The sequence below is a fragment of the Miniopterus schreibersii genome (genome assembly GCF_964146895.1).
Source record: "Miniopterus schreibersii genome assembly, chromosome: 10".
Lineage (NCBI taxonomy): Eukaryota > Metazoa > Chordata > Mammalia > Chiroptera > Miniopteridae > Miniopterus > Miniopterus schreibersii.
The window spans coordinates 46841821-46854587 of record NC_138110.1 but is presented as its reverse complement, the minus strand read 5'-3'; the positions used below and the strand labels follow the sequence as shown (position 1 = coordinate 46854587).

The window sequence follows — 12767 nt, the reverse complement described above, 5'->3', positions numbered from 1 at the left end:
GAGAGAGGATCACCCGGCCGGGCGTGGCTCAGCGGTTGAGCGTCGACCTAGGATCCAGGCAATCGGGGTTCGATTACCGGTCAGGGCACATGCCCTGGTTGTGGGCTCGATCAATGACTCTCTCATCATTGATGTTTCTCTCTCTCTCTCCCTCTCCTCTCTCTGAAATCAATAAAGATATATTTAAATAATAATAAAGTAGAGAGAGGATTGATGGAGAGCAGGGGTGAGTCACGCAGTGATCATACCTGATTGTATTGGATTTGAGGTCAGGAAACTATACCTGCCACCTGTGTTTATATGGCTTGTTAGCTAAGGATGACTTTTATATTTTTAACACTTGAAAAAAATTTTAAAGAGAAGTATTTCATGACATATGAAAATTATGAAACTCAAATTTCAGTGTCTGTAAATAAAGTTTCATTGGAAACCCAGTCATGCCAATTCATAGACAGTTCATGCATTGCCTACAGCTGCTTGCACATGACAACAGAGAGTGATTAGTTGCAACACAGACAGTATGGCCTGGAAAGCCAAAAATATTTACTGTCACGCCCTGTCCAGAAAAAGTGTGTTGACCCCTGCACACGATCATAAAGGCTATAAGCATTAATCCTAAATTCATTAAGGTTTTACTATAATATTTGAATCTGGTTTTCTTTTCTTTCTTTCCTTTTTTTTCTTTTTTTTTTGGTGTGGGAAGGGTGAGAGATGCAAATTGTTTTCTTGGTGGTGGTGTTTGTTTTCAGTAAACAGCAAGACAATTCTTAATTCATTGTCACATTTACTAAGTATTCACTTTATTGTAATCAAGGTTTGAAATAGTTAATAAAACTAAATTTTTTAAGTGCACACATTGATCAAAACTTGGTGGCATGTCTTGAAGGGTTCCTTGGATACCAGTTGAGAAACTATTGGCTACATGAACAAATGAACGAGACAGTTAATATGGGATCTTCTCTGTTTTATTTAGATTCAGACCTTAAAAAAAGTTAGGTCACAGCTGTGGAACCTCCTCAAACCTGGTCAGTGGTCAGGGAGCTCACGTTGAATTCTCTGAGGGCACTGGCACGGCACGTGCTGCATGGAGACACATTAGGGGCCCGGTGGCAATCTAGAGCTGAGCTTATCACACCGGCAGCTTTCCCAGGCTCCCCAAGTCACAGCATAGACAAGGAGGTGAACCCAAGTACATCAGGGATTTCACGGCTTGGTTTGGGGAGGATTGATCCCATGTGCAATATTTTGTAGTCAGCACAGCTTAATATAATTAAGAATAATGATAGCTCAGTGGTTACATATATACTATTAGTGCCTGTTCCGAACGCTACGGAATCGCTTTCAGGTGATTTAACTGAAATGCAACTGCAGTGGGAAGTATCAAATTCTTACTGAATCAACAGAATTGTTTCCAACAACTATGATTACTTAAGAAAAGAAGAGACTTACAGAAAAAGCACTACAGGACCCAGTTACCTGGATAAACACGCGCTGTTTCTATCCCTCTGTCAATAGCAGAAATATCTTTGAATGCAATCTCTGATTTTAACCAAACCTATTATCTGTATATGAATCTATTCTGGCACGTTCTGACCAAAGATTAACAGTTCTCCCTGGTTTGGTTTGGATGCTGGCGCTGCACGTGGAGAAAGACGCGGTGGCAGCTTCCTATAGGGCGGCGGCCCCCACTCGCCCCCTCCGGTCGCGCTGAGCCCCGCGCCCCCTCCGCATGAGGAATGGCGGGCCAGAACTGTTCTGCCTCTGGTAAAGCATCACTGCTACACACAACAAAATGGCATTTTGTTCCTTTGAAATTGTGTTTCTTTTTCTTCCTCCTAGATAATATCATCAAGAGGATATTTAATATTTTGAAATTTACCTGGGTCCTCTTTCTGGCAACAGTGGATAGTTTCACAACTTGGCTTAACTCCATTTCAAGGGAGCATATTGATATATCTACAGTTTTGAGAATCGAAAGATGCATGCTGACCAGAGAAATTAAAAAGGTAACACTCTTGGAATAATTCTTTTTGCTGCTTCCCACATTATAAAAATTGTGAAAGTCAATATCCAGAACTCCAAGTAGGAAAAGACAAAATCCTTTCTTTCCAGACCGTCTTTACATACCCCTTTATTTTCCTGTATGTTTAAATCTGTTTCATGCTCAGAATTAAAATCAGACTGTACACACACACACGCACACGCACACGCACACGCACACACACACAGTGCTGGGAGAGTGGCCAGCTTATTTATTCTATCCCCTTGCCTCATCAGAGTTTGCAGGTGCACAGACTCTGCCGAGCCTAATAAAGGATTACGCTGTTTAGTCTGAGAAGTTTGATCCTCAGAAGTTTGAGGATATATGCAGAGCAACAAATTATAGTCATATATGGCTTATATATTATATTTAAAAATAATAGTTCATTTCTGGAAAAGTTACTATTACATACATACTCATACATAGCTACAAACTTACATATAAGAAGGAATTTCTTTTTTAAATTTTATTTAAAATAATTGATATACAACATTATATTAGTTTCAGGTATACAACATAAAGATTTGATATTTATATATATTATGAAATGATCACCACAATAAGTCTACTTAACATTCATTACCACACATAGTTACAATTTTTTGTCTTGTAAATTTTTAAGATCTACTCTTTTAGTAACTTTCAAATTCATTAGTCCTTCTTTATCCATGGTTTTACTTTTTGTGCTTGGTCAACCACGATCCAAAAATATTAAATGGAAAATTTCAGAAATTGACAATTCATAAGTTCTAAATTGCTTGCCGGGCTGAGTAGGGTGATGCACCCTCACACCACCCTTCTCCATCCCGCCCAGGATGTGGGCCACTTTGTCCAGCGTCTCCACACTGTGTGCCCCCCTGCCCGTTAGTCCCTTAGTGGCCATGTGGGTCATCAGATCCACTGTGGTGGCATAATAGTGCTTGTGTCCGAGTGACCCTTATTTTATTTAATAATGGCCGAAAGTGCAACAGAAATGATGCTGGACATTCGGGTATGCCAAAGAGAAGCCATAAGGTGCTTACGTTAAGCGAAAAGGTGAAAGTTACTGGTTTAATAAGGAAAAGAAAAGGTCGTATACTGAGGTTGTTAAGACCTGTGGTAAGAATGAATCTTCTATGGGTGAAATTGTGAAGAAAGATGAAAAAATTCTGTCCTAGTTTGCTGAGAAAGAGACCACTTCACATAACTTTTATTACTGTTATAATGGTTCTAATTTATTATTAGTTATTGTTGTTAATCTGTTACTATGCCTAATTTATAAATTAAACTTTATCATAGGTATGTATGTGTAGGGAAAAACATAGTATACATAGGGTTCAGCACTCTGCACGGTTTCAGGCCCCACCTGGAGGCCTTGAACTGTGTCCCCTGTGGGTGAGGAGGGCCTCCCACGTACAGGACAGTGCTACTAGCTATAGTGACCGTGCTGCACGTTACATCCCCACGGCACGTATTTTTCAACTGGAAGTTTATAACTTTTGACCGTCTGCATCCGTAAGCAAGAGGGGTTTCTTGTACGGCATTACCCGCTAATATTGGATACCGTTAATTCAATGAGTTGACGTCAGTCCCCAGCTTCACTAGCTCGGCGTTACTCTGCTCAAGGTGTGCATGGTATCAGGCTGGGCGTTGTCAGCACTGAGAACTGCCAGGTGGCTGCAGAGAGAAGTAAGGACTGTGGCAATGTCTCCTTCGCTACAGGGCAACGTTCCCACTCGGGAAAGCATCCACATGTACTATCAGAACCACATCATGAACCTCTCCAGAGAGTCGGGCCTGGACACACTCGACGGCCGTCCCGGTGCCGCCTCAGGCGCACAGACAGCCCGCAGGATGGATAGCTTGGATTCCCATGACAGCATCTCCAGGTATTTCACGTTCTAAACAGTGGGTTTGGTTTTGACAAAGGTAAAAGCGGTGGACTTCATCAATATGAGAAATGAATGGATGAGGCAAAGTTAAACAGAACTTACCTGGATCCCCACCCTCTTGGATGTCTCCATAGGTACAGCAAAGCTGAAGAAATACTGTCCTCCCCTAGACTGAGAGAGAGAAAATCAGGCATCAGTGAAACACTATTAGAAACACCTGTAGGAGTCACAGGCACAGGATAGTGGTTTCCAAGCTGGAGACAAGTAAGGATGAACCTTCCCAATGACAAAATTACTATTTGTGTCAAGGGCTGCAGCTCCATTTAAAAATGCCTTTTCACAAAATATCTTCTATACTAGTATCTCCTACCACCTGTTGTTATCTTTGATCTTTTTCTTTCAGAATGGTTACTTATGATTCATAATAAAAGTCCAAGAAGCGATTGCATCAGCTTCCATCTTCCCTGCAGTGTGTGATCACACGCATTGTCTCATAACATGCATTGATCACTTGCACCCAGTCTGTGTATGGGTTACCTCCGTTTATCCTATGAGATGCATAATGTTATCACCCACAGTTTACAGAAGGCAAAGTTCAGTTACAGAGAGGTTAAGTAACTTACCCAAAGTCCCACAGCTTGAAAGAATATAGAAGCAGACTCAGGATCTAAAACCGTCTAGTTCAGCTCAGAGCACAGCCTCCCAGCCACCAAATGGTGTGCTGCCTCTCATTGCCTCTTCAGGCCAGCTCTGGGAATCGACCTGTCTTTCCTCCTGCCATCCCAGAAAAGCCACAGTGTTTTAGATAGCTGCTGTCCATTGTACAGATCTAACTTTCTAGTTAAAGCAGAAGTCCTGTCTTAGGAGGAAAACGACATGCCTAAGGAAATTAGCTGGACTGAATGAATTACACCTTGTGTCCATCTCATAGGTAAAGTTGTATCACTGAGGACATTCACGTATTTATTGCTTTCATTTAACATGTTAAAAAGCACCTATTCCATGCCAGACCCTGGGCTTGATTCTGGGATAGACACATAAAGACAAGTGGTTTTAACCTGGGAAGAAAGATTCACCTGCAGGATTATTTGTGGAATTTTGGCCTGAAATTCCTCCTGTATAAGGACATCAGAGATGGGCCGTGTTCCCACTGCTGGTTAGAGAAGCTCCTGGATTACTCCCAGTCATACTTCATACGCTGAGCAAGGCACCCAGCTCTAGTGGACTACTTGTCCTTCACAAATACTGAATTTGTTGCAAGATGAAAGAGGGGAAGGAACTAGGCTGTTTTATCAATACCAAGTTATCAAACCCAAAATGGATAGTTAGAAGTTGAAATTGCAACCTGAATGGGGAGAGGTGGGTAAAAAAATGTTTATTTTGAAGTGCTATTTTAAGCTGTTGAATTGCTATATTTGAGCTTCTCTAATTGTGCCTATTTTTTATTCTAATAATCTATTTGATGCAGATCTAAATTAATTGGTAATGGGAGAATATCATATATATATATATAGTTAAAAACCCTCAAGTTTCAGAATCGTATATATGCTGCCCTGGCCGGGTGGCTCAGTTAGTTGCAGGTTCGATTCCCAGTCAGGGCCCATACTGGAGGCAGCCAATCAATGTTCCTCTCACACATCAGTGTTTCTCTCTCCCTTTCTCTCTGTCTCTATCTCTCTCCCCCATTCCTCTATCTCTAAAATCAATAAAAACATATCCTCCTGTGAGAATAAAAAAATAGTATACATGCTAAGACCTAATTTTTATATTTTAAAAAATGTTTGTATTCATACTTATATTGATTTAAATTTGATTTTTGTACAGGTACAATTCTTTATGGATATAACTCTCCACACAAACTTCCCCCCAAATAGGTACTGATTCTTTTAAAAGCCTTTGAGGAATAATAAGAGATTTTTTCCTTTAATTTGGGAATAATATTCACTTATTTATAAGTTCCAAAAGAATAGATATATCTCAGCTATTATATATTTTTGTGAACAGAAGAGACACTTAGGACAGAAACTCTTAAGAGCTTAAGGTCAAAACATTTATTTGCTAATTGAGATGCTGTTTAAGATGCTTTTAATTCCTAGAATAAAATAATTGATGATTAGAACATTGTGCACGGTAATAAAACTAAATTTCTCATTCTCTTTCTACCCACACATACACACATTTCTCAATAATTGATTTCTGAAACCATTGGTAATGTCTGTTACAAAGTGAAGGCAGTGTTGTCTTGCATCGGTGGGCGGGAGCTGACAGCACCTCCTTGTGTGTCTTCCTGAAAGCGTCCCACAGTCAGCATTCGTGAGCGACCTTCATTCTCCTTTGACAGACTCCACTGAGACAAAAAGTCATTCTTGGTTCTTGTTGGTTTTGGCTGACAACCCATAAAAACTGTCCTATTTAGAAGCTACCAATCTTCTTAAATGTGTTCTTCTTGCAACAATTTTCTCTATAGCTATAGCTCGATTATTTAAATTGAATTATTTTCTCTTTAATTCCTTTTCATGCTAAAACTAAAAGTCCATTTTTACCCTCATTCTACACACACTCTTCCATAATCCAAGTTTTTTCATGGTAGCCATTCCTTTTACAGTATAGGCGGACTGCGAGGCATGTTTGCAGGCGTGCTCAGGAGCGTTGGCAGGGAGGCGAGGGAGGAGAGATTTGCCTGAATGTAGTGAATGTTCAAGGTAATGACTGACGCTACTTCCCAGTCACAGGGGGAATGGAAATGAACTGGGGAATCTAAAAGTTTCCAAATTCACCCACTTTATAACTATTCATGACCAAACAACCTTTTTATTTTTAAATCCTCACTTGAGGATATGTTTTTATTGATTTTAGAGAGAAAGGAAGGGAGAGGGGGAGAGAAAGAGCAAACATTGATGTGAGAGAGAAACACTGATTGGCTGCCTCCCGCAGGCGCACCAACTAGGGATGGGACCCGCAGCCCGGGTTTGTGCCCTGCCCGGGAAATGGACCCATGACCCTTCGGTGCACAGGAGGACACTCCAGCCAACTGAGTCACGTTGGCCAGGGCCAAATAACCATTTTTTAAAATGGGAGAATGGAGAAGTAAAATGTTGAGATATTCTAGATGTATATTTTCTAAAACATATTCCTTTTATTTATTTGTGCATACCATATACAATTGCCCCACTTCACCCAGCTTTGGACAGCACCTCTCTGCTCATATTGATGTGGGCAAGGTCTGAGGCAAACTGTTTTCCTTTTTCTGAATTTCACAATAAAAGGCTTTCGACAGCTCCAGTTATCTTAACTAAAAGTCACGTTAAATTTAACTGGGAATATGTCCTCCCACAGAGTTAAGAATACAGTTATATACAAGCATAGTATATAATTTGCTTATTGCATATTTGCATCTGTTCTTCAAAAAAGGTGCCCCATAATGTGATTAATAATAATTTTAAATGAATTTTTTTACCTCCCTTCTTGCCTTATTTCATAATACAGAGACTTTCTGTTGTTGTTGTTATGTGGATCCCTAAGCTTGGCAAGTAAAAAGGGGGATGGATGAACTAACCTTTCTTCATTAATTTGCAATGACACTAATAGTGGCTGGTAACATTTTCTCATGAACCTCTTTTGAAATTTCATGAAGCTATGTACTGTCTCCCAAAGGGAAAAGTGCACAGAAATACAATTTTTTCCACAAAATTTCAAGGGTTTCAGAAGCCTCCTAAATATCATACATGAGTGTGGCTTGAGCATAACTGCTCCAGAACCAAATTCCAAATCATACTAATCAAAGAGAGCAAAGAGAATATTAGAACGTGAATTGAAAAGAAATTGTCCTTAAAATAAACATACATAATTTCTATATTAGTAACTTTTAACTGCACAATAATTGAAAATGTATGCAATTAAGAAATTAAAATTATAAATCACAACTTAGAAGGGATAACAATAGAAGAAGAAAAAGAACTGTTTAAAATGAAATCAAATAACTGCCCTTAAAGCTCACCCAAAATTACAAATATAAAACCGTATCCATAATAGAAGATATTTAAAGCCATGAATTGCTTTTTAACAAAGACTGTCAAAATATCCCCCAAATTTGAAAATGGTCAATCAATAAATTTACTAGTAAAAAACAGTACCTCTAAAATTAATTTTCACTTTTTATTTATTTATTTTATTTTTTAAAATATATCTTTATTGATTTCAGAGAGAGGAAGGGAGAGGGAGACAGAGAGTTGAAACATCAATGATGCAAACGTCATCATTGAACGGCTGCCTCCTGCACGCTCCCGAAGGGATCGAGCCCACAACCCGGGCATGTGCCCTGACAAGGAATCAAACTGCCATCTCCTGGATCCTAGGTCGATGCTCAACCGCTGAGCCACGCTAGGCAATTTTTACTTTCTATTTTGAACCTAAAGAAAAGGGAGACACAATAGGGCCCGTTATGTCATTATGTCTGTTGTTAGGAAATGAATTTACATATATCCCTTTTATTAATGGCTGAGCTGCATTCCTAGTTTCTTTGCTTTAGAAAACTTTCAAATCTCCAATTTGCCTACACTAGAGTCTATAGTAAGCCTTGCTGATTGCTGGAAGGTATGCGGAGTAAAGAAGCTTGCTCTCAATACCTGTGTCATTGGGCAGGGTCCAGAGTCCGCCCCAAGTAGAGACTCACATGCTCAGTATGGCCCCGCCCCCTTTGCAGAAGACCCAGCCTGGGTAGAGCCCTCTCACCCACCACAGCTCCGGCTCCAGCTCTGGCATCCATGTCACCCATCTTTACCTTTGGGCTTACGTAGAGGAGGCTGGGGTGGGAACCTACCAAATGAATTTATATTCCCTTTGACTTATTAGAACAGCCATGATTTCCTTCAAATCCAGATGTAAAATAGCAATTATTTTATTAATGGTTATTTTAGAAAATCAGAAATCATCTACCTTCCCAGAAAATACATTGGTTTAAATTCCTGCAAGAAACATGATTGACATCCTAAGGAGCATTCCTAGACATGAAGGGACTGATTATCATTTGAGAAATGTCACCTAGAGGTTGCTGTGTAACCCTGAAAGGTGACAACCACCATCCATTTAGCCTTGTCTTCTGGGCCTGTTTTTATAAAGCTCCTCCCTTTCCCTTTTACACTTAAAACTGTCCTGGATTGGGCAACAAGTCAGTCATACTCCAGATAACCCAATTGCCTTGGGTCTGAAGGTGGGCTGATGGAACAATAGAACTCAATGCAAGAATTAACAATATAGGGATTAGGTCAATGGTTCTCATGCAGAAAATCTGAGCATGCCCCATGTCTTTCTGCCTGCAGACTCCAAAAAGGCCATGGGGTTGCACCTCTAAAAATATGAAAAGAAATACAGAAATTCAAAGATCCAGTTCCCTCATCTCATAAATAATGAAATTGGGACCCCACGGAGGGGAACTGACTTACCTAACACCCAGCAGCCAGTTAATGTCCATGTGGAGACTCAAGCCCAGCCCTCCCCATGTTTGTCCATGCATTTCTAGTTTACCTTGTTGCCATCTCCTCATTTTGTTCACGACGTGGTGACATCTAAAGGAGTTAAGGTCTTCTTTTTAAAAGTCAGCCTCTGTGTCCTTATTAGAGACCATCCGATTGCTTACATGCTCACCTCTCATTGGCTTGCCCGTCTCTTGGCCATGTAGCTGTGACACCACAGCAGGATGACCCCACTGGAGCACTGGTGGGGTTGTGCTAAGCACCTGGAACCGGAAAAGCCCTTTAACTGGCCCCACGAGTGAGTGACTCAAATTCCCTGCTCCCCAGCCCCAGAGGTTGTTACATGCTGAATGGTGCCCGTTTCTGCCTCACAGTCACTGCCTGAGGGCATCTGGCCGTGCTGGTTGGACATAGAATAGGCCTCCTAGTGAGGTCACTTGATAAAGACAGATGTTCAGCTTAACAGTGTCAGCTGTGGAATCAATCATCCTGTGTCACAGAGGCCCGCTCTCCTGGGTCAGCCGAGCCATTAGCGGTCAGGCTGGAAGATCCATATCCCAGGAGTCGCCCTCATAGGCTCTTTGGGGCTAAGCCATGTGTCTGAACTGAAGTCATGTCTGTGTCATAACTCTATTGCGTCTTCCCCTTCAGTAGCTTCACCCAGTAGCATCTCAGTCCTGAATCTGCCCTCATTCCCTCCCCAGGTGTTGCCTCATTGGGGAACAGGAGCTGAGGATTTTAGCCAGTGGGTTCTTACCCAATGATATCCATCAAGATCTAAAACATGACCTGCAAGAAAAAGCTCATTAGGCAAAATGAAAAGTTAACAGACAAAATGACCCTGCCATTGCTACACCTCCTTTGTTGTTTTCTTTGTACTATTTTTTTTTCTTTTTTTTTTTTTGATGTTGGTTTATATCCAGTTGCATATCAACCAGCATCTCTTCCACATGCAAGGCATCTCGTTTGGCTTCACTGAATATCACTCGGAAAATGGGGTGGAATATTCAGTTTGTTGTGGTCATCCCTGAGCTTCCCTCTCTCATTGTGGAGACTGTGTTTTAAAAAATTGAAATATTTTATGTAAAATGTTACATGAGCAGATATTTCTGCTTAAGCAATTTGGTCACAAAACGCTCTCAACAAACTCAAGGAGCTCCAAATAAAGCGTATATTTCTCAATAAACAAAACCTCGGTTGCAAAGTTTTAATGAGAATGAATTCTCTGCGAGAGGAGTTTCGGGACTTAAAATTACTCTGTTTCCGTATCCCACCCAGAGAGTGACATTTTGTAATTTATCACTAGCCAATATACTGTGTCAAATCCAGCACTATTGTGTTTTATTGTCCCGCCGCACAGGTCCTTCCCTGCCCCGAGCCTGCTGCGGTGGTCGTCATTGCCGCGGTGTTGGTGTTGTGTGTGGTTCGCTGCATGGCGGTGTGTTGTTCAACTGACCCACGTGTAAAGTGATTTACCACTGGTGCTAACACTGTGTCTCTGTAACTGTTTGCGCTGCTAGCTGCTACACTGAAGCAACCATGCTGTTCTCAAGGCAGTCTACCCTTGATGATTTAGATGGACCAGAAACTGTTCCTAAAACAAGTGAGCGTGCTCGACCTAGGCTCCGTAAAATGCTCAGCTTGGATATGTCCTCTTCGTCAGCTGACAGTGGCAGTTTAGCATCAAGGTGCTTAACTTGTGCATGCTTTGTTCTATACTTTTATTCCCCCGTCTCACTGCAAATATCAGTTTGTGTGATGTCTGTTTCCTTCTTCTTTTAAGAATTTGCATGAATAACTGAAGCACAACCACCACCCTTTCTGGGGCATAACTGGTTGCTCCCAGGACAGCATTCTAGCAAACTAACAGCTCTTTAGTTTTTGTCTGTTAGGAGTTTCTTAAAAACCCTTATTATAAACATTGCCCTCCATTTTGTAAGTATTTTACACTTTTCACTTTCGAAGAAATAAGCATGTTTCCTCCTTGATCGAGAGCTCACGTAAGCAGTCCTCGCAGGGGAAAATGTGTCAGGAAAGTCAGAAAAATTGTTCTCATGATTTCATCCCAAGATACATGCAGTAGGAAAACACTTGAAAATTTGCCATATGTGGTCATTTTTTGATACAGAATAAATCTGCCCACATTTTATATGCATAACTGACATAAAAGTCAGAATATATTTTACCACTGATTTTTTCAAAAGAATGGTATTATACAGTAGAGTATATTATGTTTATAGACTAACTTGTTTTGTCTGGAAAATATTACTTTGGGCTTAAGTTTTCTCATTAAATCCTACCATAAAATAATAACCATTTAGAAATGAAATTATTAGCATAAAATCCAAAAACTCTTTTTTGAGTTGCCTTTGAATGGTCAGCAGAGGCACAGAAGCATCAGCTACGTTGTGCTTGTCCTGACACCAGAATAACCCAGTCCAAAGCCAATTTCAGTTTCGGCAAATCAGAGGGTCGTTAACCTCTTTTTGCGGGCAGCTATGTGTCTTAATACTATGCCTTAATATGGTGCTGCGTACGCCAAGCCTGGCAATGATGGAATGCCTGGGCCCTCTGAGATGTCCTCTGGCAGACACGGTCCGTTCTGATCCACTTTGTTAATTCCTGAAGGTACCAGGATTTGTTAAATCCCTTTGGGGACAGACCAGTTCCAAAACCTTAGAGAGCATTCCTGTCGTTGAATATAGTATAACTGGAAGTTAGAACTGGTATGGGGTTGGCTGCAGTGGTCTGGAAATTCCCTGGGGTGATCAGTCAATGTTATGGCCTTCCGAGGAGGCTGTGTCTAACTGAGGTAAGCCTTAGCAAAAGGCTGTTTGGCGTGGCATTCCAGGAGCCTTCACATAATGTGCATGCACGCGGAGGGCAAAGCCCTGGGAGCATTCAACACCTAGCAGGTCCCAAGACCTCATGCATACCTGGTTCTTCAGCCTCAGGGCTCAGCCGAGTCTCATCCATTCATTCATTTATTCATTGCCATGTCTACACTTGTGTCAGTGACGAGAAATATGGGTACAGCGTGTGCATTTGAGAATCTCAGTGTCTGTGGACCCTCAGTGCCCACATATGCCATTCAGGTAACAGTGCATACTTCAGAATCTAACAAATTATAGTTTATACACACAGATTCCACATCTCCAGGTCATTTTTGTCCCTCTGCCCTTTGGGGGCTGGATGTGTCCCAGGTAAACAATATTTTTTTAAAAGCATGCCACGAATTTCACTGGTGTGACAGCTCTATTTTCATTTCCAACCTTTTTCTGCATGGACCTGCCAGGGAAAGGTAGAAGATGAAACACGGAAAGGAGGAGAGGAAAATGCAAGAGAAAAGAACAGGGTGCCAAAAAGAGAGTGGAGATAAGGGTA

At 41.1% G+C, this 12767-nt stretch overlaps 1 protein-coding gene across 3 annotated transcripts in view; it reads left to right on the top strand.

Moving 5' to 3' along the window:
* Window positions 1-12767, top strand: part of PIEZO2 (piezo type mechanosensitive ion channel component 2) — a 324709-nt gene that overhangs the window by 282414 nt on the left and 29528 nt on the right. For 2 of the 3 annotated variants that reach the window (XM_081148248.1, XM_081148246.1), the window contains 3 exons: window positions 1840-2006; window positions 3743-3909; window positions 10904-11071. In XM_081148248.1, coding sequence (XP_081004374.1) covers window positions 1840-2006; window positions 3743-3909; window positions 10904-11071 — 502 coding nt within the window. The remainder of the gene's footprint in view (window positions 1-1839; window positions 2007-3742; window positions 3910-10903; window positions 11072-12767) is intronic. The other variant, XM_081148247.1, reaches the window with a different exon arrangement.